This window comes from Helicoverpa armigera, chromosome 22 (genome assembly GCF_030705265.1).
Source record: "Helicoverpa armigera isolate CAAS_96S chromosome 22, ASM3070526v1, whole genome shotgun sequence".
In the NCBI taxonomy this organism is placed as follows: Eukaryota; Metazoa; Arthropoda; class Insecta; order Lepidoptera; family Noctuidae; genus Helicoverpa; species Helicoverpa armigera.
Window position 1 is genome coordinate 7,820,841 of NC_087141.1, and position 25,356 is coordinate 7,846,196.

Here is a 25,356-nt window from a genome sequence, read left to right on the forward strand (position 1 = left end):
GTACTAACTACTAAGTAGGTTTTCCGCATTTTCACCCGCATCCCGTTGGAACTACTACCCGTACCGGGATATAATATTGCCTGTGTTACTCGGGAAAAGTGTAGTTTTCCAACAGTGAAAGAATTTTTTGAGCTTATCCATTACAACTAATAAAAAAAAACCTATTTGTAATCATCATCTCCCAAACTTTTTCCCAACTATGTTGGGGTCGGCTTCCAGTTTAACCGGATGCAGCTGAGTACCAGTGTTTAACAAGGAGCGACTGCCTATCTGACCTCCTCAACTCGGTTACCCGGGCAACTAAAATTAGACTGGTCCTAGTCCTATTTATAATGGTATTATATAAGTACCTATAGATTACGTTGTCAGTAACATTTGAAAACGTCGATATGTAAACCTACTTTTAAAGCTGACTGTACAATGTACTTCATACTTGTTCAAGTCATTCCTTGCGCATTCACAAAATTACATCAATATCGCGCGCCCCTCCTAACAAAACGTCAGTCAGTACCTATCTATATTATAAACTACTCTATGGTCAGTACCTATCCGACAGCCGAGGGGAACGCACGCGCGCGATGTAAAAAAAAAAATAAAAAAAATACAAACTCGGTACTAAATAACCCTAAAATGTTTTTCGTGACTCTAGTGTTTTTGTGTGGTTACACAAATGGATTTGCTTTACCTTTCGAAGGGTTGTACAAGTTGGATATAATACACTATAATGATTTTCATGCTAGGTAAGTTTTAGAACATATTTTTGCGGATAATTACGCAAAAAAATCCTTCGTTAATTTCAGAAGGATATCACATCCTGTATTGTTTAAAATCCTGAAAGAATAAACACAGTAAATGCTTAATATTTTTCAGTAGTTTAAACCTTAACAAAAATCGATCTTTTAGCTTAACGATTTACTAAGTACTCTGTCTAAATAACTTATCTATACTTTGTTTAATCAATTGGAATAATATGCCTACTCTAATTTATTTATAGCAACTTTATCGATTTTCGTAAAGGTCACTACTTTCAAGTAATCCATCAAATTGTTAGTATAAATAAACAATGAGGTATATGTTCCTGCTAAGTATATAATTATTTTTACTATGTGTCATTTTAAAGGATAATTACCTAATATAATATAGGTACTAAAATGTATAAGTATGGCTGACTATTTCCCGCGGTTTCAATCGAGTCAGAGTATGTATGTAGGTACAGGTCATGTTTCGGGATAAACTATTGGCTTTATTTGCAGTGAAAGTACAAAAAGCAAACATACTTTGCATTTATGTTATTAGTTTTAAGTATACTATTTACTAAAGAGACAGAGAGAGGCTTTTTCTGGTCGCAATGCCTTTTTTCGACCTTCTAGCTTCCGCCAGCGGCTTAATCCGCTTCCTGAGGAAACTGATTTCAGCATCCGAATTAAAAGTAGCATATGTGGTATTTTGATGTTGGTATGAGCTTATACCACAGCCAACTTTCATTTAAATACGTTCAGTTGTTCGGCAGAAGTAACACAAATAAGTAAAAGCATATTACCTAACTTTAAGCTAATTCTGCAGTTGTAACCGTGAACAATATTTGAAAAATTGTTAAAACTCGCTGTTTCTACCTACCCTTGTTACTACAAACCCTTTTCTCCCATACTTTACTATCTACAATTGTATGTTTGTAAAACCTTGGTATGAGAATCGATTGAAACTTTAAGGAAGGTCAGGAAAATATTATTCACGCGAGGAAACTATGAAACGGAATGAAACCACGAAACCTACTCCATAAATGAACTGTTTAAATTAATGACAGGTTTACAATTTTGATGAAAAGAGGTTTGTTACTCTTTCACCCCTAAAATTATTGAGTAGTGTTTTATTACACATAGTAATATAGCTTTTATACATCAGTACAACATATGGGATACCTGGCTACTGCTAATCCAGGTGCAAGATCCTCCTTTCGAGGTTGCGGGTTTTTTCGAAAGAGTTACCTACCGTAGCCTTGGTACATAAAAGGCTTCAGAAGGAACATCGTGGGTTTTAGTCAGTAACAGTCTCACATTCTCTCACGCTGCACCCACAACGGGAGGGGTATTGGTTCTCCTGAAATTGTAGGAAAATAAATACTTAGAATAATCAAAAGCATACCTATATTATAATCATCTCCCGCACATCACACGCCTTTCACGTTTCTATAGATAAGACAGCTGATAAAACTATACCTATTATTATCAAATAAGAGATGAGATCAACTTATCTACACGTACTCGTAATACTCAATAGCACGTTATGTCTGTTCTTGTAAATAAATAACATTTTACTGACGCATGTTATTCGTATGACTTATTATCCTCATCATCCTCCGAGCCTTTTTCCCAACTATGTTGGGGTCGGCTTCCAGTCTAACTGGATGTAGCTGAGTACCAGTGTTTTATAAGGAGCGACTTCGTATGACTTAGTAGAATGAGAATGGAATAGACTGGCGGTTTTACCGTGATTGCACCCGCGTCCTGAGGGTAGGTATTTCTTCCCGTAAAAGGATGAAAATAGCCCATGTTACTCTGGGATAGTGTAGTTTTTCAAATCGGATCTGTAGTATCGGTAGCTTTAGGGTACCTATATTTATTTATTTATTTAATGCTTCTGCACATTTCGTACAAGGCGGACTTAACGCCGTAGGCGTTTTCTGCACAAAAAAATGTTTACTCCAATGTACCTATAGAGCCAGGCTCTGGGCTACTTTGTGAAAGTGTCTAAAACCCAAAGTGATTTCTGCACGACCCGGGAATCGAACGCGAGACCTCGTGCTCAGCTGCCGCGTTGGCGACAGCTAGCACTTAGGTTAAACTTAACTAGGTTCTGTTAATTGGGGTACGCGAACTAGATAGGTCGATTGGGATGCGGGTGAAACCGTAGGCGGAACTTAGTGAACTTATTAACATTGATGAATGGCAGGCTTAAAACGTGATGGGTAACGAGGTCAGTGGGACGAATGGGAACTCCCCCTATTTTCAACAAGGTAAATGTAGAGGTAGGTCTCGAATCGTCCTTAATTAGCTTTTTGGGTCGTTCGTCCTTCCGTTTGCTTTGAAAATTATGATGTCCTCGACGGCTGCTCTCATTTAAAGAGAAAGGCCAATTGTGCTAGGACATTATGATAGTGCACAAACATTTGCGCAGACACAGGTGCACTCACTATTCCTTCACTCTCATAGCCCGATGGGACGGCAAGCCGACACGACCGGAGAGAGATCAGGCACACAGGGGTATCAATCACCAACTTCTAGGCTCCAGGCTGCTTTTGAAAATTATAGGTAGGTAGGTACGGACCGGCTGTCTTTTGTTTTCATAATGAGAGAGAAATGTAGAAACTATAAGTGAGATCTTCTATAAAAACAAGCGATTATAATCGGTACCTATAAATGACCTTTTTATTGATAATTGCTTATAAAACCTTTTCTTATTTATATTACCTAGGTATAGTAGGTAGGTAACAGGTGATGCATACCTAAGTAGGTATCAATGGCGTGACGTATAAGCATTTTATAATATTAATTTCACCCATTATAAACAATAGTTAGGTATGAGTATGTTAATCTGTAGCTATGCCAGCGGTTTCACCCGTTCAATAATGCCTTCTGTTCATTAATTTATTCACCAAACCAACAACTATCATCACGGGTCTTACCATTTTCAATAGATATTTCTTCTAAATCTTTTACATTTACAAACATTAACTGATGTATTTAATAAGGTAACTAAAATTAACTATTACAATAAAATATTACGTGAAATATAGATTTTGAAAGCGTTGCAGACTGGCAGATGGTTACTTTGTCGCAATACAAGTTTGAGTAAGAGTCCATACTCATATTACACATACGAAAGTGTTTCTGTCTGTCTATCGCACTTTCAAAGATGCTGAACCAATGTTAATGATATTTGGTATCTACAGTCTGTATACGGTCTAGTGCCTTGCTTGAGAAAGATCGTGGCTACTCTTTACCCAGCTTCGGGAAGTAGTTCCCCTGGGATGTGGGTGCAACTGCTGGTGTACTGAAAGGACTATATTTTCTAAATATAATAAAAAGGAAACATTATCTTGCTTGTATGTTTGTCTCTAAGGCTCCGAAACTACTGAAGCGATTTGAAAAAATATTTCACTGTTGGAAAGCTACAGTCTTCTCAAGTAACATAGGCTATATTTTATCCCGGTACAAGCTTAAGTTTCCAAGGGACGCGGGTGAAACAGCGGGAAAAGCGATATTATTGAAATAGTAACACAGTTTAAAAACAAAGTAAGTAGGTTAGTAGTTTTCTAAGAAGAGTAGACACATAAGTACCTATACTGCAAAGACCTACTTACAAACTTAAACATAACAATTCCTTTTGTTTTATATTCGTCCTAGGCATGTTTCTAAGAAATCAAAGAAACCAGATCAAAGCTTCAGCTTATTATAGTCTAAACATAATACCTGCCTACTGATAGTCATGGAATCGTCATAATATACTGCGTATCAGTTTCATGAAACAATAGTTTAGAATAATGACATCATTCGTGGAGACCACGGACTAGCAAGCGCAGCGTAGGACGTCCACCAACAAGGTGGACAGACGACCTTATAAAGGTCTCCGGAAGAAGCTGGATGCAGGTCGCCTCCAACAGGTATCTGTGGAGATCTAAGGGGGAGGCCTATGTTCAGCAGTGGACGTCCTATGGCTGAAATGATGATGATGAATGACATTATCAGCCTTTTTATTGTCCACGCAGCTTCTGCCAGCGGTTTCACCCGCATCCCGTGGGAACCTCTGCATGAACCCGGATAAAAAGTAGTTTATAGCCATCCTCGATAAATGGGCTATCTAACACTGAAAGAATTTTTCAAATCGAACCAGTAGTGTCTGAGATTAGCGCGTTCAAGCAAACGAACTCTTCAGCTTTATAATATTACTTAGTATAGACTGCAGACACAGGCCTCTTCTCATACAGAGAAGGAATGAGCGTTAATCACCACGCTTGCTCAAGGTGGATTGTCGATCTCGCTCGGACTATATAGTTCAGATTTTCCTCAAGGTGTTTTCCTCACCTTCGAAGCTCCTAAACCGATTAGAAAAATTATTTCACTGTTGGAAAGCTACACTCTTCCCGACTTCCCGAGTAACATAGACAGACGTAGAGATATATTTTATCCCGGTACGGCCAGTAGTTTCCTCGGAACGCGGGTGAGACCGCTTGAAAACGGCTAGCCTACTATTATAGTCCTGCGCAGCTGGCTGATCTCCTTATAGAGAACAGCCGCCGTGGCTGACAATCGGTCTGGTCGCAATTTTTATTATGCCGTAAGTTGTCGTAGTCAGAATCAACCTTCATACAATTCACTCAGTGATATAATGTCAAGATTCTGTGACGAAACCAAACTGGTATTTTTGCGACAAACTCGTTTATTGAACTGAGAGTTTGTTAATTAATGTTGTTGATGACAATTTTGCGAAAACACGGATAATAAACATAATAGGTATACTTATGCTCAAAATAATGGACGAACAATTGAATTGTTTTATATTTCACCGACAAATGGTTGGTAGTTAGTCATTAATAACCGCAGATAATAAATCAATACATACCTATATCAACCTGTTTTACTGTTGTACTTTCTATGAATACATTACATGTATGAATATGAGGCGGCCTCTTCTATCGCATTATTAATTACTTTTAAATTGTGTGACGTCAATTACTCTAGGATAAAATCATCCACATATAACTATAGTCCTTGTCAAATAAGTTTGATGCTATGTTTATTGCTAAGTGACCTCATGATGTCAAAAGTCAGAACAATACATTAATAGGTACTTGCTCTTGCGTGAGGAGCCAAATGGCTGACTCTAGGGGGCACCGTTATTTGACGACTACTGTACCAGCATAATACAGTTCAATCGTTTTGTGTCTTATACTAATTAGATCATATTGTCTACTACTAATTAGATCTAGAAAAATACGTCTCTATCTTACATTAGTTTCGTAAAACAAAAGACTAACCAACAAAACAGTAACAGTAAAGACAGATATCTTTTCATCACTAACTACCTCAAAAACTCCTGTTCCAGATTTGAAGAAACTTCAGTGGACACGCCAACCTGCAGGTATAACAACAACTCCTGTATTGGCGGGTTTCCCAGGCTTTACCAGGAGATCCACACACTCCTGGAGGAGAAACCTGACTCCATAGTCTTGAATGCTGGTGACAGCTTCCAGGGTACATACTGGTATACTCTGTTGAAGTGGAATGTGACTCAGGAGTTCATGAATTTGATTCCTCATGATGCTCATGTAAGTGGAGTTGCTTTCTTTTTATAAATAGCCCTTTTTGGTGGTGTTATTCACAACTTCACTGTCCACGATGCAGTCAAAATAGTTACACAATCGGTGTTAATAACGTATGACACATAAGACAGGAAAGTTATTAAGAGGCTGACAACACCCAAAACAATATACGTACGAAAAAGAAGCTTGACGGAACGTTTGTAACGTTCGTAACGTTTTTTCATTAAACTAATATCTTTAAAATGAGTTGAGTAGTCAAAAATAAAAATCAACTAAATTCTGTACTTATATATGGACTCGTTAATATTAAAAATTTTATCAATGTAGGTTGATAAGTAATACAGATATTTTTGTTGAAGGCTCATTTTACGAGGTAATTTTAAATTCTTGTATTTAGAAAACTTTTCGGGAACGTGTTTTGAAATTAACGGAGTTCTCAGAAGTATGTTCGATATTAATGTATATTTTTTTCGCCGCCAAAATCTGTATCTGATTTGGCAAAAAAAATGTTTGAGACAAACCAATTTTGGTGTTGTCAGCGCCTTAAGAATGGGCTGCTTAAAGTTGACGTCTAAAATAATGTTATAAAGAGGTAAAATATATTGTTTGTAGTACACAAAGCCCAAAAGATTTGAAAAACTACTCCATTGTTGGTAAGCTACACTATCCCTCGATGACAGAGGCTATATTTTACTCCGTTCAGAGATTGTGCAACAATGTTTAATCGGATGTAATAATGTGTCTTATCTAAGTTTATTGTTAGGAAACACAGTTATGTATGAGCGTGGGTGATACTGAATGATAATGGATGTAGTAATTAAAAGAATTGATAGTAAGGCTGCGTCATAGTCACAAACCTCATACTAATAGTTACGTGTGAAGTCTACAATATAGATTGACTACTTGTTTCCCTCGGCTTCACCTGTGCCCCAAGTTAACTACTGAATATAATTTTCCTCTAAAGAAATACCTACTCAGAATTGTATCTTTAGACCTCCTTAAAAAAATATTAAAAATCAACTTAGCTAATCTTATTATTACTAAGCTAGAACTAACCAAAGAATATCAATTCCTCAGGCAATCGGCAACCATGAATTCGACGATGGCCCTGAAGGACTAGCACCGTACCTCTCAGCATTGAAAGCACCAGTGCTGGCTGCGAACATGGATACTACTGAGGAACCAGTACTGCAAGGACTTTACAAGCCTCATCATATAGTGGAGAGGAAGGGCAGGAAGATTGGATTAATTGGTCTTATTACGCCTGATACTGCGGTAAGAGAATTATATGATTTAGAATACAATTGAGGAGGGGTGAAACTTCTTCTTTCCGCCATGTTCCCAATTTTTATGTGTTTGGCGCAATATGTCTTCCTCTTCCATTCCCTACAGGGAGTCATTCGTCATAATGACTCCTATTCATTTCATCTTTCAGGTAATTTATCCATCTTTTCTTAGGTTAAGTTCTCTTAGATAATGAAAGAATGGATTCATAGACACCCAATCATTATCAAGTTTAAGTAACAATCAGAGGAGAAAGTGTGCACCAAAATGTGACGCCAACAAGCGTGTAAATAAGCTTGGTGCTGCACAACAAGAACGTTTATTATTTATTTTTATTTATTGCTTATTAGAAGGTACATTATATATTCTAAAAAGTAGATACAAAATGTCCAACAAAATTATATTCAACATTTTCGGTGATATTTTCGGTTTGTTTCAAGTTTATTGTTTAACGACTAGGCTTTGCCAAACCTCGGCTTAAAGGTACGCGGAGCAGAGGTTTAAGTAATTTCCATACCTGGTAGGTATTGTTCGATACTACTATCCACCGTCTGTGCATACCTCTTGAGCATAGAAAAAAACAAAACGTATAGAGAAAGATTCCTAATGTTATTCTATTATAATTCCACCTCTTTATCTATTGAATGTGTGATCTATTGTTTTATCTATCTCGAAGAAAGGTTATTGTGAAAAAATTACATTACGTATCTAGGTATAAAGGATCGTTAAAGAGATATTTAGATGTCAAGCTGCCAGTCGTAATCTTAAGAGCACACTACAAACTTTTAGTCGACCGATAGTTTGTTTGGCCTCAGAAATCAGTATGAAGATCAATGGTAGCACATTACAAGGATCAGGTATTTAGCCGGTATCAGGCCGACTGAAAACTTTGAATGGAATGAAGACTTTCTTTAAAGGGCTTGACAGGACAGTTGTCCTGATGTAGACAAAAAAAATGTCTTAAGGGCTTATTACACTTGACTAAATTCAGTCGTCTAAATGATTCAGTCACTAAATTCAGTCAAATGTAATCGCATTTAGGAAGGTCCGTTTCATTAAATTATTTAGAAACCTAATTAGACAATCCTAATTAGACGACTGAATTTAGTAAAGTGTAATAAGCCCTTAAGACATTATTTTTGGCTACATCAGGACAACTGTCGGCCGACTGTTTAGTCTGCAGTGAGGTCTTAATCTTCGAGAAGCATCAAGCGTTGTTTTATCTTTCTAAAAGAATGCTTATTCTGAAATACCTATTCTATCTCATTATAGATATCCAGGTGTCAAACTGTCATTAATCTTAAATCTTCGAGTAGCATCATGATGTATGATTCTCGTGTCAGATATTTCATCAATATTTTTTTTATGAATCACTCATATGCAGGCATGCTTAGTTTGGGGCCAATTTTTAAAGTACACGTGTACTTGTAACGTAATCTTTGTTTTTTTCTTACTTAGAATTAATATAACAGATTATGTTTCGCGTTCATACAATTTCATGGAATGGAAATGTTTGCGTATGTACCAATCTTCTGTTTACATAGTATTAAGGAAGTAGTTCTTAAGATCTAAAATACGTCTCTTTGGAATACTTTTGGATAGTTTCTTACTTTTACTGATCCTAGTTTGGTGTTTTATGAAAATTACATATAGTTAGATACCTACCTACAGGTATAAGGTATTAATATAGGAGTCTTTAGGTAATTTAGTTCTACAGTACCTATCTTAAGATATGACATCACGGGTATCACCATTGACAGCTACATTCATGCGTGCACAGAAGTGCGTGCGCACCCACCATATGCGTGTTATCACATAGCGTGTAACACGTGCACAGTCACACTAACATTATGCGTGCGTGCTCACCTACACAACTAAATTTTGAGCACTTCATATTTTAAGATTTGTATACCTTTCGTGTTTGTGAGCTTTTTATTTAAATGGCTATGCGGATGTTTACTGCGGAAATATATCGTATGACGGTGGTGAAACACGCGAGGGTATTTTTACTTTAAACTTGACGGTGACAAAATATCAAAAGGTTATATTGAAAGTTTATTTTGAAATAGGTACCACAACCTTACTACCTCTTACTCATTAACTGACTTACCAAAAAAGTGGTTCTGAATTCATCGAAATCTTTTAGTGCTCATCCTCTTTGAGAAAACGCTAGAGGGATATGGATGAAACGTGTTGAAATGGTATATAAGGGGATTCAGAGGTAGATGTTTCTCAGACGCGGGTAAAACAGCGTGAAAAAGGTGTTTTTACCATAAACACAGATTATATAATAGTTACTACGTAACAGATAAATCACTCCATACAAAAAAGTCCATACCTACTGTTATAAGCACCTACAAGTTCCCCAACTACCTACAAATTCCTAGCTGCGTTATAAAATGAACCTTAAAAGCTCGAGCGCTTGATTGTTATTCCAATGCGATAGCGCACAGGTCAGTGACGGCAACTGTGCCGTGGCCGTGCTTAGGGTTGCTTCTTACAATTTATTTATATTTAAGTAGGAAAACAAAGTTACGCTTATTTTAAGATAGCCTTTTTTAAAACTGAGTTTTTAAATAAAAAGTAATATCAAGAATATTTTTCTTTAGTTAACTATTGTATTGCCTACTAAAATGGAGTATGGGTAGGTACATATTACTAAATATTACCTAATAGGTAAGCATAGGTAAGTACTTAAGTAAAGCTTTCGTCAAAATCAAAGGCGGATTCCAACTATTTTTCGAGCACAAGTGCCATATACCCCATATGGTACAACTCCGTCGAGTGTTGACACCTAGGTACCTAAAATTGGTTTCTGCGTAGCGACACGCGTAATGTTCCGAGTCGTCATTAAGTTGGACCAGAACTCTACCTACTTACACTCGAGATGTGTTTTTTTGAGCTATAAAACTCACAATACAGTTCATATAACTAAGTAGGTATCTAAAGTAAAATAAGTACCTAATGGTCTCTGTTGTTAAAATCATAAAGTAGATAAGTATTAATTTATTAAAAAAAAATAGAATTACTAGATAAGTTCATACATATAAAATGTTTCTAAATCTTACAATAGTCGCATATAAACCAACACAACTCAAAATAATCCATCAGTTTGAGAGGTAGCTTAAAAACCTAATAAAAACCAACAGCATAACATGACACGAAATAAAAATAATAATATTGGAACGCGCGAGGCGCGTGTGACTGTTGAAAGCCCTGAGCCGCGTGGGGCTACCGGTAACCCAGCGAGCGGTAGGCATTTATCGCGCGCAAGTACGTCGAGTGACAGAGGCCTGCCATAAACTACAATTTCAAGTAGTGATAAATTCCAACAAAATAAAAAATCTGCATGATTTGCTAAAACTTTAAATTCTTTATTGTTTTAGCACCGTCTGAATAAATATGTACCCACTTACTTAAACAAAAAAATAACCAGGCAGCTGAATATGCAACCATTTTGAATGTCCTCACATGAATATAGAACAGTAACTATGTTATGGACTAATCCTCTTTCATAATAATGCTGAAATGCATCTTGAAAAGTTACGATGACGTCTCCTATAATTTAAGGCCAAAGAGAACTCGAACTTTTCAATATTATTTACTTGTTTCCAAAGTGTTAATAGAATATTTTTTTTATTTGCAGAAACTATCATCGCCCGGCAAGGTTAAGTTCACTGACCCCAAAGCGGCGGCCAAGCGTGAAGCTAAAATATTGTACGAAAAAGGAGTAGATATCATAATTTTACTGTCCCATTGTGGATTAGAGATTGACAAGTAAGTTTTTTCAATCTTCTTATGGCACCACATTTTTTAACGACGTTAAAAATCATCAAATGACCCATCCCGCTGTCGGTTAGCAGCGGTGAGGGAGTGACAGACTCTTACCGACTAAAAACCGTCGTGTTCCGTCGTAGGCCTTTTATGTACCAGGGCCGCGGTAACTCTTTCGAACAATCCCGCAGCTTATGGCCTGAGGTTTTATCCAAATCCCGTGAGAACCTCATTCCCCAACCTGGTAAACTATACAAGTAACTTATATCCTTTCTCAGGCTCTAGGCTATCTAGACTGATAGTTACAAGTTTCATTTTAATCGGTTCAGTTGCAATAGCGAAATGAAATGAAATCGTTTATTTTGCAATTTGGACATTACATCACTTTTACGCGTCATTTTAAGAACGTTGGGGTCGTCATTTCCTAACTGACTGATCCCTGAAAAGAAACGCTGAAACAAACTCAAGGGTCATAGTCTCTTTTAAAGTCCAAACATGTTAAAAATCAAATACTATTATGTGTGAGTGTCACCATGTACGCGGTCTGGAATGGCTTTTTGATTAAAGAGTCTCATCAGGCTGGAGCTGACCAGTCCCAACAGACGCACGAAAGGTCTGCCTAGGAGTTCTTCCGCCTAAAGAGAAAATAAATGTCAGTCTATTGCCTCATGAGTCATGAGGTCAGAAACGGTTGAGACAATGACAAGACCTGTCATTGTTGAACCACTTTGTAACTGTAAGATATCTACAGTTATCTTCAATTCACCTAATAGGCATTTACTTACTTGAAGAAGACAAGAAGATTTGTGTCTTCCTTCCTATAAGAGACTTCTTGACAAGAAAATAACATGACATTCTGGGAAACGGCTCATGTCAGGAAATTAGAGGAAGTTCTTTCAATCTTCCTTACTTTACTTCTTTCAATGTTATGCAAAAAAGGACCTTGTAGGCTTTAGAATACAAACCATATTAGGTGGCGTAAGTGCCTTTCTAAAGGACGGTCGAAGGTCTCGTTTGCGGCAAGTTTTTTGGATGTTTTTTTAATACCTACAGCTTTTTTAATTACGGCTCAATAACCGTGATGACTTGGTCACGACACGAACATTTTTTTCAATATATCAGATAAGTAAATCTTGAATAGCTGACCCGATATTAGTCTAGAATCTGTGTTTATAAAACCAGAAGACGCTAGAAAAATATCTTAAATAACAGCCAGTAATAATAATAAATTATTTTTATCAAACCTCTGATCAAAGGATCCTTTGTTCTGTCGAGTTGAGCAGAACAATTGCTCAATTAATCGTATGAATGCCGTACGGTGTTCTATCACTTGAACTGTATAATGGGTCATTCAATGACTAAATATTTATTTGGTATGGAGTGGTGATGTCATTTTCTGGTTTTTGCCATTAAAACGGCCTATCTAGGTTAATATTACCCACCCAAAACAAAAATGTGAAAGACTGCCAAGTTCGATAATATGGGAATGCTTCGCCTATAAAAGAAGTGAGATCTGAATAAGTACCAAGTTCCATACACATACCTCAGTTAAAAATAGTTACTTTTTAATGATGTTACTTGGAAAGTTTTCATACACCTTGTTATAAACCTACTAAACGCAATGAATCAAGTATTTAATTTTCTATTAAAACTTGCCAAGTAATCATCATTAAAAAGTAACTATTTTTAACTGAGGTATGTGTATGGAACTTGGTACTTATTCAGATCTCACTTCTTTTATAGGCGAAGCATTCCCATATTATCGAACTTGGCAGTCTTTCACATTTTTTTTTGGGTTTCATTTATTTTTGTAAGGTTGTTTATTTTATTTTTTTCTTATGATGAAGTTAGTTAAAGAAATGTCTCATTTATACTATTTTTTAGATTTTTTAATATGCAGTATGTTTCTTACAAAGAAATGAACTAGATTAACTAAATGGACTAGATTTACCAACTGACTGACATGACATGTTATCATATATTATGTTTGTGGATCAAAGTTACACATTCGTTATTTTCGAAAGTCATTCACACTTGGCCGTTTTCAGATTTTTGCTTTACTTTGATAAATACAAACCTTTGTACCATTCGAAGATATATTATATAAATATAGATAAATTTAGTTCGTTTTAGTTCCTTAGGGGTATAAATTTACACCGGGTATAAAACACCTTCATTATTTTGAAACCGACTCACACTTGGCCATTTTCAGATTTTTCCCTTTACCTTGACATAAAGACCTACCTCCATGCCAAATTTCAAGTCAATACGACCATTGGAAGTGGTCTAGGTTTTTGATGAGTGAGTCAGTGAATCAGTGAATCAGTGAATAAGTGAATCAGTCAGTGAGTGTATAGTAAAAATAGCGATTTTCTGACGTCAATATCTCAAGACCTACAATAGGTATATTAATGAAATTTTGTATTTTAGATAAGTGAGGGGGTCTCAACAGATACTAGAAATTTGATATGCGTAAATAAAATAGATTTTGAGTTACAGGGGGGTCGAATTTGGCCCGAAATGGTTCGTGTAATATAACCCACGGCCGGTGTGTCGCTTTTTTTGCTCGAACTTGGCGGACACACTGCCGTGTGTCTAGATAAAGGTGAAGAGGCTTTGACAAACATTGTCAACCACTGGACCTATTTAGAAAAATCTCTGGTTGTCTACTTATAGAGGAAGATTATAGGCTACTTTACAGGCTAGATAGATGGAGTAGTTTCTACGGAACGCTGGTGAAACCTCTGGCAGACGCTAGGGAAGTCATAAGTCTAACTTTATCTTTATCTTTTTTTAGTAAGATCTAACTTTATCAGGGAAGCAATTAAAGGAACTACTAATGCTAAAGTATGCTAATTATGCAACAATGCCAGACATGTATCCATTATTCTCGTCTTATTTGTTTTATCTTATTCTGTTTCCACGTATTGTGTTCTAACCTATTATTATAACCACTAAGTTTTATCGAGTATTATTATCAGTCAGTAAGTCCGTATTCCGTTCTCCACTTAGAAATAGCTAGTATTTCTAAGTGGAGAACACAATTCTTCACGTACTGACCCTCTTTCTGAGTAGTAAATTCGGTTAGCCTATCATCATCATATCAGCTAATTGCTGTCCACTGCTGAACGTAGATTTCTCCTAATGAGAACTATCCCGATCTTGGGCATTCCCCTACTTTACTTCGGTCATTTGTTTCGCTGTTTAAAAACTTTAGCCTTCTCTTTGGTGGATTTTAGGTATAAATATTGCACTAATCCATTGGCAAATGATCATAACATCTGCTTCTTTTCTTTTACTAAAACTGTGACCCATTCTCTCCTCTTTTCAGGGAAATAGCTAAAGACTTCGCAGAGCATATAGACATCATTGTTGGAGGACATACGCACTCGCTTCTCTGGAATGGAGACGCTCCGAGCGGGGAACCTGTGGCCGGACCTTACCCTGTGTTCATTGAGAGCACTGAGAATAAGAAGCATCAGGTAAGGGAAACATAGATAATAATGGTTTTTTAAATAAACCTCATGTAGATATACGAGCTGTAGCATACCTTATAAAACGCAGTTTCTGAAATAGTTCAAGCTAAAAAAGCGAGATTTCAGCGGACATTCCAGAAAGGTTCGCACGCAAAGTTTGCTAGACCGAGTTGATAAAAAGATTCTTTTTTGTTTGCATACTGTTGGACATTTACGGCTAAAAGTTAAAAATATCATTTCGGTCCTAATTTACGATCACTGATATAACAATCACGGGGTACTAGACACCCAGAGAAGGGGAGCAAAAACAGAAAGATCTGCTCATTTATTAATATGTTCTACTCATCATATTCCAGGTGCTGATAGTCCAAGCCTCAGCGTTCACCAAGTACATGGGCAACCTGACGGTCTACTTCGACTTCCGAGGAGACTACGTCAAGTGGGAGGGCAACCCTCTCTTCTTGGACCGATCCATACCTGAAGGTAAGACTGAACGAAAATAACTACTTTGTATAAGTTAGCATCTTCCTCTCTTCTACGTTGCCAGGCCCTACAGGGTCCTTACTGTACTATAGTATAATATATTATGTAACACCTTTTGAACATAATATTGGAGTGCATTATATACATTTGGTTGGCATTATACATATATGTACCTGTCATTGGTATTTTGTAAAAGTTGGTTTAGAGGACACGAAGACTAAATAGTCGGCCAACAGTTGGCCCGATGGTATGATTTTTTAAACATTTCTTTAGATTAAAGTCTGCAATATGCGCTCCTAGAGAATTTTGAAAATTCGATATGTCTTTGCAAATAATATTAAGATTACAAAGTTCCACTGTTGACAGTGAGGTCATCTATTCATAGATCAACCTTAAAATTGTTATTAATTAGTTATTAATAAATACTGCATGAATCAATATTGTTGATAACCTTATGTGAAGTGAACTTGACACTAATTATTTATTTATTGCAATTTAGATTAGCCAATAATATTCAACATCATGTAGTTGTTTTAGTACAATTTACTAATACAATGTAAGGTTATATGGAATTGTGTGAATAACTGAATATAAAGTTTGTAGACAGTTATGACAAATTGTAAATCTTTATGAGGTAGCTAAAGAGGACTGCCGGGGCTGCGAGATTGTTCGAAAGAGTTACCGCGGTCCTGGTACATAAAAGGCCTGCGAACGAACATGATGGGTTTTAGTCGGTAAGAGTGGAACTCCCTCACGCTGCTTACCCACAGCGGGAGGGGTCATTTGATGATGTTCCATAAAAAAAGAAAGGAGGTAATGAGTGAATTGCTAACCTTAGCGCGAAGGCAACAAGTCTGTTGCCAGGATCCGCAAAGAGTAGTGTTGCCGTTGTAATTATATTAGCATAAATAAGCTATGTTAATAAAGGAACTTTTCTACCAATTCTACATTAAATTAAATTAAATTCTAAATTTTACGTTCTAAAAGTCAATTCACCCATCTTTCAGATCAAACAATAAAAGAGAAACTGGCGCCTTACGCGAAGATGGTGCACGAAGCTGAGAACGTGCCCGTGGGGTCCACTGAGAACACCATGCGGTTCGACGACTGTGTCTTCGGGGAGTGCACTATTGGAGACATGCTGGTTGATGCTCAGCTTGAGTTTGTGAGTAGATAATTTGAACTTGTAATATTGGAAATTTGTAGTCCAAATCCTATGCTATCAAAAACCTATACAAAAAAAAAAAACTATTGTAAAACTTAAAAAATTATTTTGAGGGGTCTAAACTCAAAACCACTCGATCGATTCGGAAAAAACATTTATGTCGGGTAGCCCATTTATAGAAGAGGGCTGGAGGGGTACTTTTTATCCAGCTTCATAGAGAAGTTTTAACGGGATTCACGTATAAAATGTAAAACAGTAACGGCCAGTTTCTTCATCAAAAGTTAAAGTTAAAGAAATGTCTAAAGTAAAAGTTACGGTCAAATTCGTTTTTTCAAGGCTAAAGTGACAGCAAAACTAATGGAAAAATTGAATTTAACCGTTACTTTTACTTTAGACATTACTTTAGCCATAACTATAACTTTAACTTTTGATGAAGAAACTGGCCGTAAGAAGGACAAATATTACTGAATGTTGTTTCCATTTACAGGCCAAGAAGACAGCCAGTTCAAATCACCAGTTAGTGTCATTCATTCAACGTGGTAACATCAAGTCTTCGATTATGCAAGGAAGTAAGTGATACCTTAATTGATTTACGATAAACGGGTACCTAATAAATTATTGACTATCTTGTCCTGATGCATTTTGCTGTCCCGGGCCAATACCTCTCACACTAGAAGTTATTGCGTTCGTTTTGTCTGGGCAACAAATACTGCAACCACGGGCTCAAACAACGACATCTCAAGTCACGTAACACAAAATTATTGGTAATGGTTCTTGCTGCGCGGAATGTGTCGCGCTTAGAAAACCCGAGCGATAAAATGCACTAGTGTGAAATCGCTTAAAGTTGCCTTTCTCCAGGTAAATCCAAACACAGAACCGACTAGACCACTGACACTGGCAACTTCAACTTAAGTCTTATCAATCATCTACTGTAACCAAATACCTTTACATGACCTTCTTCTATTCTTCTCCAGTTATAACCGAAGGCTCAATCTTCGAGCTGCTGCCGTTCAACGACCGGGTTGAGCTGTTTGAGCTGCAAGGAAAGTATGTGCGTCTAGCGCTGGAGAGGAGTGTCAGTGATGCGTGGGGCTTCAGCCCTTTTAAAGGACCCTGGTTATTGCAAGTTGCTGGTGAGTTCTAGTTTTTTTTTAAATTTATTTAGCTATTTATTGTGGTCAATAATCAGGTTTTTAGATCTCTGGATATAAAATTGTTTTTAAATGGGCTTTTGTTGAAAGACCAGCATTATTAATGGCTTCAATTATATTTCAACGGTTCTAAATTATAAATGGGCCCAAAAAATCAAATACATCATCATCAGCATCATCGTCTCTCTGCTGGGCACAGGCCCTCTACTACATACAGAGAAGGAATGAGCGTTAATCACCACGCTTGCATAAGATGGATTGGTGCTTTCAGGCTTAAAGTCAAGGTTTCCTTAGATGCTTTTCTTAACCATTAATCAGTAAATGGTGCCAAAGATATATTTAGAACTAGAAGACCTTAGGTCGTAACCAGACTATTAACCTACCTATGACCTATCCTGTCCTATGAGACCCTGTTGACCTATAGATATGTGAAACACACCGATTGTTTTATCTGCATTGTGGACAGTGAAGTGGTCAAAATATATACATATAGTAATTTACCACCTACTTCTTTCCTTCTAGGACTCCAAGTAACATACAACGTGACGATGCCTGAAGGTAACCGCATCACGTCAGTGCTAGTAGGCGAGCAGTCTACTCCACTGGATGATGAGGAAATATACTGGGTGACGGCGCCAGCTTACCTGTCTGATGGAGGGGATGGGTTCTCTGTAAGTTTTTCATAATGAATAGTTAATTATGATTATAAATATATTATTTACTACATTTTGGCACACATTTTTAATGAGATATCATCATCTGCCCAGCCTTTTCCAAAACTGAAAGTTGTCATCACAACATGATGTTGAGGTCGGCTTTTAGTCTTAACTGGATGCAGCTGAGTTGGTACCAATGTTTTCATGGAGATGCTGTCTATCTCTCCTTCCCATCTCAGCTACTTAGGCAACCCCTAAAGCCTTAAAAAACTGGTTGTCAGATATTCTGGCTTCTGACTATCCTATAACGACTGCCAAAATGTTTAAATGTCAGCCAAAACTCATCAATTTTTCGTGCCTTCCGAAACACAGAGGAAGTCGTCATTACAAGGATTCAATCAAAGAATTCTGAATGACTTCTTTCGACACTCGCTATTTATGAGATATTATTAAAAACGTATTTTCCCTTAATTACAGATGTTCAGAGACGGCAAACAAAACTCCAAAGACATCGGTCGCGATCAGAAGATTCTGGAACAGTACATCAGAGCTCATTCGCCTCTGAAAATTAAAACTTCAGGCAGAATCGTTATTAATAGTTGACTGAATTAATTTTACTTTTTAATCGAATTACACAGAGGAGATATACAATGAAGTATTCAGTCACACGTTTTTGTTTCAAGAGGCTGCGGTATGCATTTGTTTATCTGACTTCGGGATTATATGTGAAACTTTCATTTGTTTTCTCCTCTGTGGCTAATACTCCTGTAAATAGTGTTCAGTGTTACAATTTGCAGTAATTTTCAATGTCGGTATTTTTCACTTTTAATTGTACCTAGGTATTTACAGTGGGTTTCAGCTTCATAAGATTTCCAAGAATTTAAATGTAGGTATGCTTAAGTGTCAACTTAGACATTTTAAAGAACAAATATAGACTCAATTTTCTTTATGAGCCATTTCTATTATAGTAAGTTCAACTCAGTTGTGCGCGCGGCCTTATGTGTGGGTAACCCTTGTACATATAGAGTAACTTTGTGTGCGTGACAAGAGGTACAGTCGGGTACAATACAGTTATTTAGGGGTTGTATACGGGGGTTTAAAGAAAAACAGTTATTACGTAATTTAATGTTTATTTATTTATAATGATTATGAATCGCTATTTGAAAAATCAAATGATGAATTTTCGGATTCGCTACTCTCCAAGGAGAATTATAAATTCTGACTCCAATATCAAAATGTCCATAGTATTCTTCTTTTTTCTTTGCTACATGTCGACAAGTATTACGCCACATCCCTTCATCAATTTGACTTAAACGTTCATTTATGAGTTTCATTATTTTGTTATTTTGGTCGACATTATGCGAAGCAATATAACTTTTTAAAATTCCCCACACATTTTGTTTACATTATTATACTAGATTATACCTCTTTTTACATTCTTAGTCCACACTTTTATTTATTGTCCACGTACCCCGAGCTAGAAAATATGTACTTAAGGAGTATTCAATTCTTAGATACTGTCAATGTCAATTTGAAAAGACGTATGAAAAAATAATGAAAAACTATGTTTAATAATAAAAAGCTTTGAATGTCGTTTTATTTTTTGAAACGCTTTATCTGACTCCTTAATAATTTCTCCGCGAATAACTAGTATTTTCGTAAACGACTGTACCCATAAGAAAAAGTGATAAGAACACGTCATCCTCGGACGACGTCACTGTCACACGAATGAAAGTTGTATATTTACAAGCCGACGCACACATAGGGCCGCGCGCAAATCTGAGTTGAACTATCTATACATTGCTTGATTTCTCTATCAGTAATACATTTGTTATGAAATCTTGGGCTCCAAGACTTTAGGTACCTATTTATCAATTGCTTAGAAATTACCTTACCAACATTCCATAATATGATGTATTTTTTTGGAAAAGCAATCTCCATTTAATAATACAATTTGTCACTACATACAGGAGTATGTATATTTAGGCACCTGATTTTAAACTTAGCTACATTAAGACAAAGTATGATTTCGAACGTTGTGATATATATCATCTTTTTAAAGTGAGATTTTTAAGGAATCGCTGTCAAACAGTGACCCCTAACAGCTTCCACACACTGCAAACTTTAAGTCGGCCGATAGTTTAATCGGGCTCATAAATGAGTATGAAGATGAATGGTGAACATTACAACGATCAGGTATCCGACTAAAATGGTTAAATAGCAGCCAATTTCTTCATAAACAAATAAAACTAAAGGTAACAATTTAAGTAAGGGTATTAACTTTTACTTGACCATTACTGACAGTTTAACAAATATGTTTTTTCATCCAAGTAACAGCTAAACTAAAAGTCAATAGAGTTACCACAACTTTGTCAAAATGACAGTGACTTTAGTTTTTACAGCCCCCTGAGCAGTAAAAGTTAAAGGCTAAAGTTAGAGCAAAACTAATAGTTAAAAAGTGTAAAAAAACTAATTTGAAAGTTACTTTTACTTTATGACATTACTTTTGATGAAGGAACTGGCTTTAGATTTCCAATTACCTTAAAAAATAAACTATCGACCAACCATTAGGTTATGGGCCGACAATTTAGTCTACAGTGTGTGGAGGTTCAAAATCTTTACATTTCATCCTTGTTTTATTTACGAGTAGAACTCTATTTCAAACTAAGAAGACGGTTACAAATAATTTTGTACGTTTTCACTAGAAGATTCTAGATGCTAAGATTTTCTAAGATACACAGAAACCTAAATAATAACGTTATTCATATAATTTGGTTTTCTGTGCCTTATTGCAACTAGAATACTGTGGGCATTTTATGCGACGTTTTGAAAATGACTTTCGAATGAAGCCATTTGATTGGCTACTTCAATCAAACGATGTGCTCTGATTGGCTACTTCAATCAAATGATGTGCTCTCATTGGCTACTTCAATCAAACGATGTGCTCTGATTGGCTAATTATTTTCATCTTGTATCCAATAAAGTAATAGTATTTTCAATGTCAATGTAATTTCCCTTTAGGAATAAAGTTGTAAATTGTAATTCTTTATGAAATTAAAGTTAGTCAAATTAAAGATAGATTGAATGTAATTTTTGAGTTTTTAAATCATAAATAATTTGACGGTGCCATTTTGTAGTCAGTTGCATTGATTTTGTTAAATCAAATTAATTTATGGTGAATATTTTTCACCCTTAATAATTGATTGTTAAAAAAATAAATTGATTTCGTAAATAGACTTGTATTTTTCATTTTTCTAGTGCAGACAGAAATATGTCTTCGAATTCTCACATCTCTCGATCGGAAACTTATTTTCTATCTATAGTTCCCAAAAAATACACATCTTGGTATAAGTTAGGTACCTATATGGAGGTATACAAATACAGGTAGGTATTCATATGACGCAGAAGTATGGACGTAAATACGTTTTTTACAAATGCTTAAATCATCTAACATCCTTATAAAGTACAATACATACAAAAACACACGTCAGCTTTAGGTATATTAGGAAGCAGAAAAACCTGCCAGGCACGAGTAAATAACTAAAAAAAAAGATCGTTTTTCCTGCGCGTAAGTAGTCAGACTTGCTTCTCGGAACAAACCTAAATAAAATTGTGCTTTGTAGAAAATTAAATACTCCTTGTTCGTTCATAATTAACCTTATCATAAAACACAGCTATAGGTACACAAATAATTTATTCAAAGTATAACATATCTGTGACAAAAAGGCACACAAACCCGCACAAAGGCATAAAGGTGCCTCCATTTCACACAAACCCCTAAAAAGCTAAAAAACATCCTGCCATCAAAAAACGCCAAACATAATCGTAAAAAAGAATCTTTTTTCCGACCGAAAGGCTCGTTTCACTTTTTTCCCGATGCTCGTACCTGTACCTATATGCAAAAATCTTAGATCATATTACTAACCGGAGCCGCCATAAATACAAATCTCTATGCGAAGAAAAGCTAGAGGCAAAACAACAATTAGTGATAGATACTCATTCATATTCGATCACATCGTTCTGCATTCGTACACATACGAAAAAATTATAATTATTAAACTCACACAAACCTAAGTTTTATACATTAAAAGTAACTAAGTATGAACGGGACTCGCACGTACAGCGAGCTTCAAAAGTATTTGAACAAATCTACATTTTCAAAACTGCTGAACACCGTGTCGTCAATAACTTAAAAGAGTATTCATTTACTTTAAAAAAAAATAAGTTAATAATTTTGACATAATATACTTATATGTTGTTAAAAAATTATGACTCTCTACGTTGTTAGTCGATCAAGAATTCTTTTATTTGTTCAGCTACTTTTGACGCTACCTTTGTCAGTGTTCAAGGCACAGCCACATATCCAGTTATTTCAATGCTCTAAGACAGAAACACACAAAAATTTCTCCATCAGGTAAATGGGGGGTGTCGTGTCGCTAATGAGAGTGAACAGGCATCCATATTTGACACCTTTGCTTGTGTTTTCAAGACTGAACCTGAATCACAATAGGTTTCTGTAGTAGGTGAGGCGGAATTTTTAGGTCAGCAAAGAGGTTAGTAGGTGGTAGGTACCACAGAGGTTTCTCTTTATAGTTTTTTTTTAATGAATGCTGGTGAAAAGCCGAACAGAGATTTAACTGCTTGAATGTCGCTAATTATAAAACAATAGAAAATCAATTGTGTCAGGCGTATATCTGCGTTCCGGCATACAATGGGTTAAAATATTGAATTGTAAAAAAATGCTAGTCGGACTCGCATATCCATAAAAACACGTTTGTTGTATGGGAGCGGGAGCCCCCTAAAATATTTCTTTTATTCTAGTTTTCCGTATTTGTTGTTATAGCGGCAACAGAAATACATGCCTAATCTGTGAAAATTTCAACTGTCAAGCTAACAATAGTTTTTGAGATGCAGCCTTTCTGATCTTTCTGGACAGACGAACAGCGAAGTCCCAGTAATGTCAAAAGAATGAAATGAGGAATAGGGTTAATTAAATACAATGTATTAGTTAACGTGAATATTCAATAGTGTTAGTATCTTTATGACTAGCACGAGGCTAAATAACTGATAAAGTATATATTTTTTTCTAGTTTTGTAGCACTTTGTTTAATTTATCATCAACCTACTTTGTTGCATTTAAAGAAAAAAGAACTTCTTCTAAGTCTTAATATTTCTTTAAACTTAGTAACATAGTTAGATATAGAAAAGAATAAAGATCAAAATATATGTTAATGTTATTTTAAAAGACGTACACTGAAAAACGTTCTTGAATTCTGTAGCATAAATTCGAATGAAAAAAGAAAGTATTATTTTCTTTATTTCTATGATAATATTTACAATTTCCCCTCTTTAGTACAGTTCCCTTAATTAAGCAGAATGATATACACTTATTTAAGCAAGTTCTTCACAGTATCTGAGGAATTTTCATTTTAAAGCGTAGTCCGTAGTGGCACTCGTAAAAATCCACATTTCCTTCTAAAATTTAATTATATGTTGCAATAAAGAACAGTTCTGGTCACAGAAATAAGAAAGAAGAGGATGTGGTATGTTAATGTCCTCTTATGGAACCCAGAAGAAGAAGAAGAATCGGTTCTTCAAACTATACAGACAAACATGTGTTGCTAAGTTTGTTGCGTTTGCGTCACTTCTTCTTCCTAACAAAAATACATAGGAAGAGGTGAAGGATGGACGTTTTGGGGGCTGTCGTTTGTAAAAGTGCTGATTTTCAGCCTACTTTGAATAAATGACTTTTGTTTTTTTTATTGTTAAGCTAGGAAATAAATCACTCAAATAAGGATAACATTAGTTTATGTAACAACTTAAATCAATCATAACAACAAGAATCAATTTTATATAATGCTCTCTTTCGAGATTATTATTTTTTTACTTGTACCATTGACGTAAAAGCGAAATATTTAAATAATTAATTCAAGGCTCTCATAAATATTTTGATTTAAGCAGGTTCTGATCCTGTTTCGCAAAAAAAAGTATAACCAAGCTGCAAGATTTCGTCTAGATTAGACCGGGCGGTAAAAAGTAAAAAAAAAATGATTCAAATAAATACAATTCAAAATTATTATTTAAAATTAGCTTATATTTATTTAAAAGTAGCACTCTGCAGACTAAACAGTCGGCCGACAGTTGACGCGATTGTGAAAGACTTAAGCTTGTGGCACATTATAGCAGCACGGCAACAGCACGGCAGCAGCACGGCGTCGCCTCGAATTAAGACTACGGCTAGCTGCCAGCGCGCCAACCACGCGCAGTCCGCTCGCCGTCGGCGCGCCGTCCGCTCGCCGGCCGCGAGGTGTAAGCTTGCTGTCACCGCAAACTCAATATTATTTTAAGACGATTATGATTTATGTTATGATTGAACACGACGTACTGACGTTGTTTCGCTGCCGGCTCGGAGTCGGCGCGCAATTAGCACGCCGTCGGCGCGCTGTACGCATGAGGACCGCTCGCTTGCAGCACGCGGGCGGCGAGTCGAGTTGTGTGGAAGCAGCAAGCACGCTGACTGCTCGCCGTTGGCTTTTTCATATTGACATTACGAAATATATCATAAAATACACGATTTAATGCTCTAAATTGAAAGACAACTTAAATGCTGGTGTGGAGCCGTGCTGTTGAGGTGCTGCTGTAATGTGCCACAAGCTTTAGAGTGATCTCTAATTAATCCTTCCTAGAAATAAACTAGATTTTTTTTTCGGACCAATATTTTCTGACTCTGATTAGAGCGTTCAAGCAAGCAAACTCTTTAGCTTTATAATATCAGCTTGTCGAAGAACCCTCCGTCAAGTAGGTATAGGTAGATACCACATCCCCCTTTTTTGCACTCCAAAACATTTTAATGTCTGCTTATTATTTTTTATTCGCGTTTTCAGGACGTGGACGCGACAATTACTCTTAATGCTCTCAGCTATGAATTTCATATGAAGTATGAACATTTTGGTCATGTTTTTCAAAAGCCTGCTTTTGGACTGACATTTTTGAATACAGTCCTGAAGATAAAAGGTATAAAAATCAGTTTAGTTTGATCCTTGATTGG

The 25,356-nt window shown here is 36.2% G+C and overlaps 1 protein-coding gene across 1 annotated transcript; it reads left to right on the top strand.

The window, feature by feature from the left end:
• The first annotated feature begins 524 nt into the window (after window positions 1-524).
• LOC110380900 (apyrase) lies at window positions 525-21,544 on the top strand. The gene is made up of 11 exons (XM_049843252.2): window positions 525-740; window positions 6,103-6,325; window positions 7,397-7,594; window positions 11,250-11,380; window positions 14,709-14,859; window positions 15,210-15,336; window positions 16,344-16,501; window positions 16,989-17,070; window positions 17,476-17,634; window positions 18,175-18,323; window positions 18,786-21,544. The coding sequence occupies exons 1-11, from the start codon at window positions 535-537 to the stop codon at window positions 18,909-18,911; spliced, it is 1,710 nt and encodes a 569-aa protein (XP_049699209.2). The 5' UTR covers window positions 525-534; the 3' UTR covers window positions 18,912-21,544.
• The last annotated feature ends 3,812 nt before the right edge of the window (window positions 21,545-25,356 follow it).

What these genes read in the sequence shown, in the direction of transcription:
- LOC110380900 (XM_049843252.2), top strand. Translation starts at nt 535, where the DNA reads ATGGTCAGTACCTATCCGACAGCCGAGGGGAACGCACGCGCGCGATGT. An exon ending in TTATTACGCCTGATACTGCG is followed by an intron (nt 7,595 to 11,249) that starts GTAAGAGAATTA and finishes TTTTATTTGCAG; the next exon opens with AAACTATCATCGCCCGGCAA. An exon ending in CTGGTTATTGCAAGTTGCTG is followed by an intron (nt 17,635 to 18,174) that starts GTGAGTTCTAGT and finishes CTTTCCTTCTAG; the next exon opens with GACTCCAAGTAACATACAAC.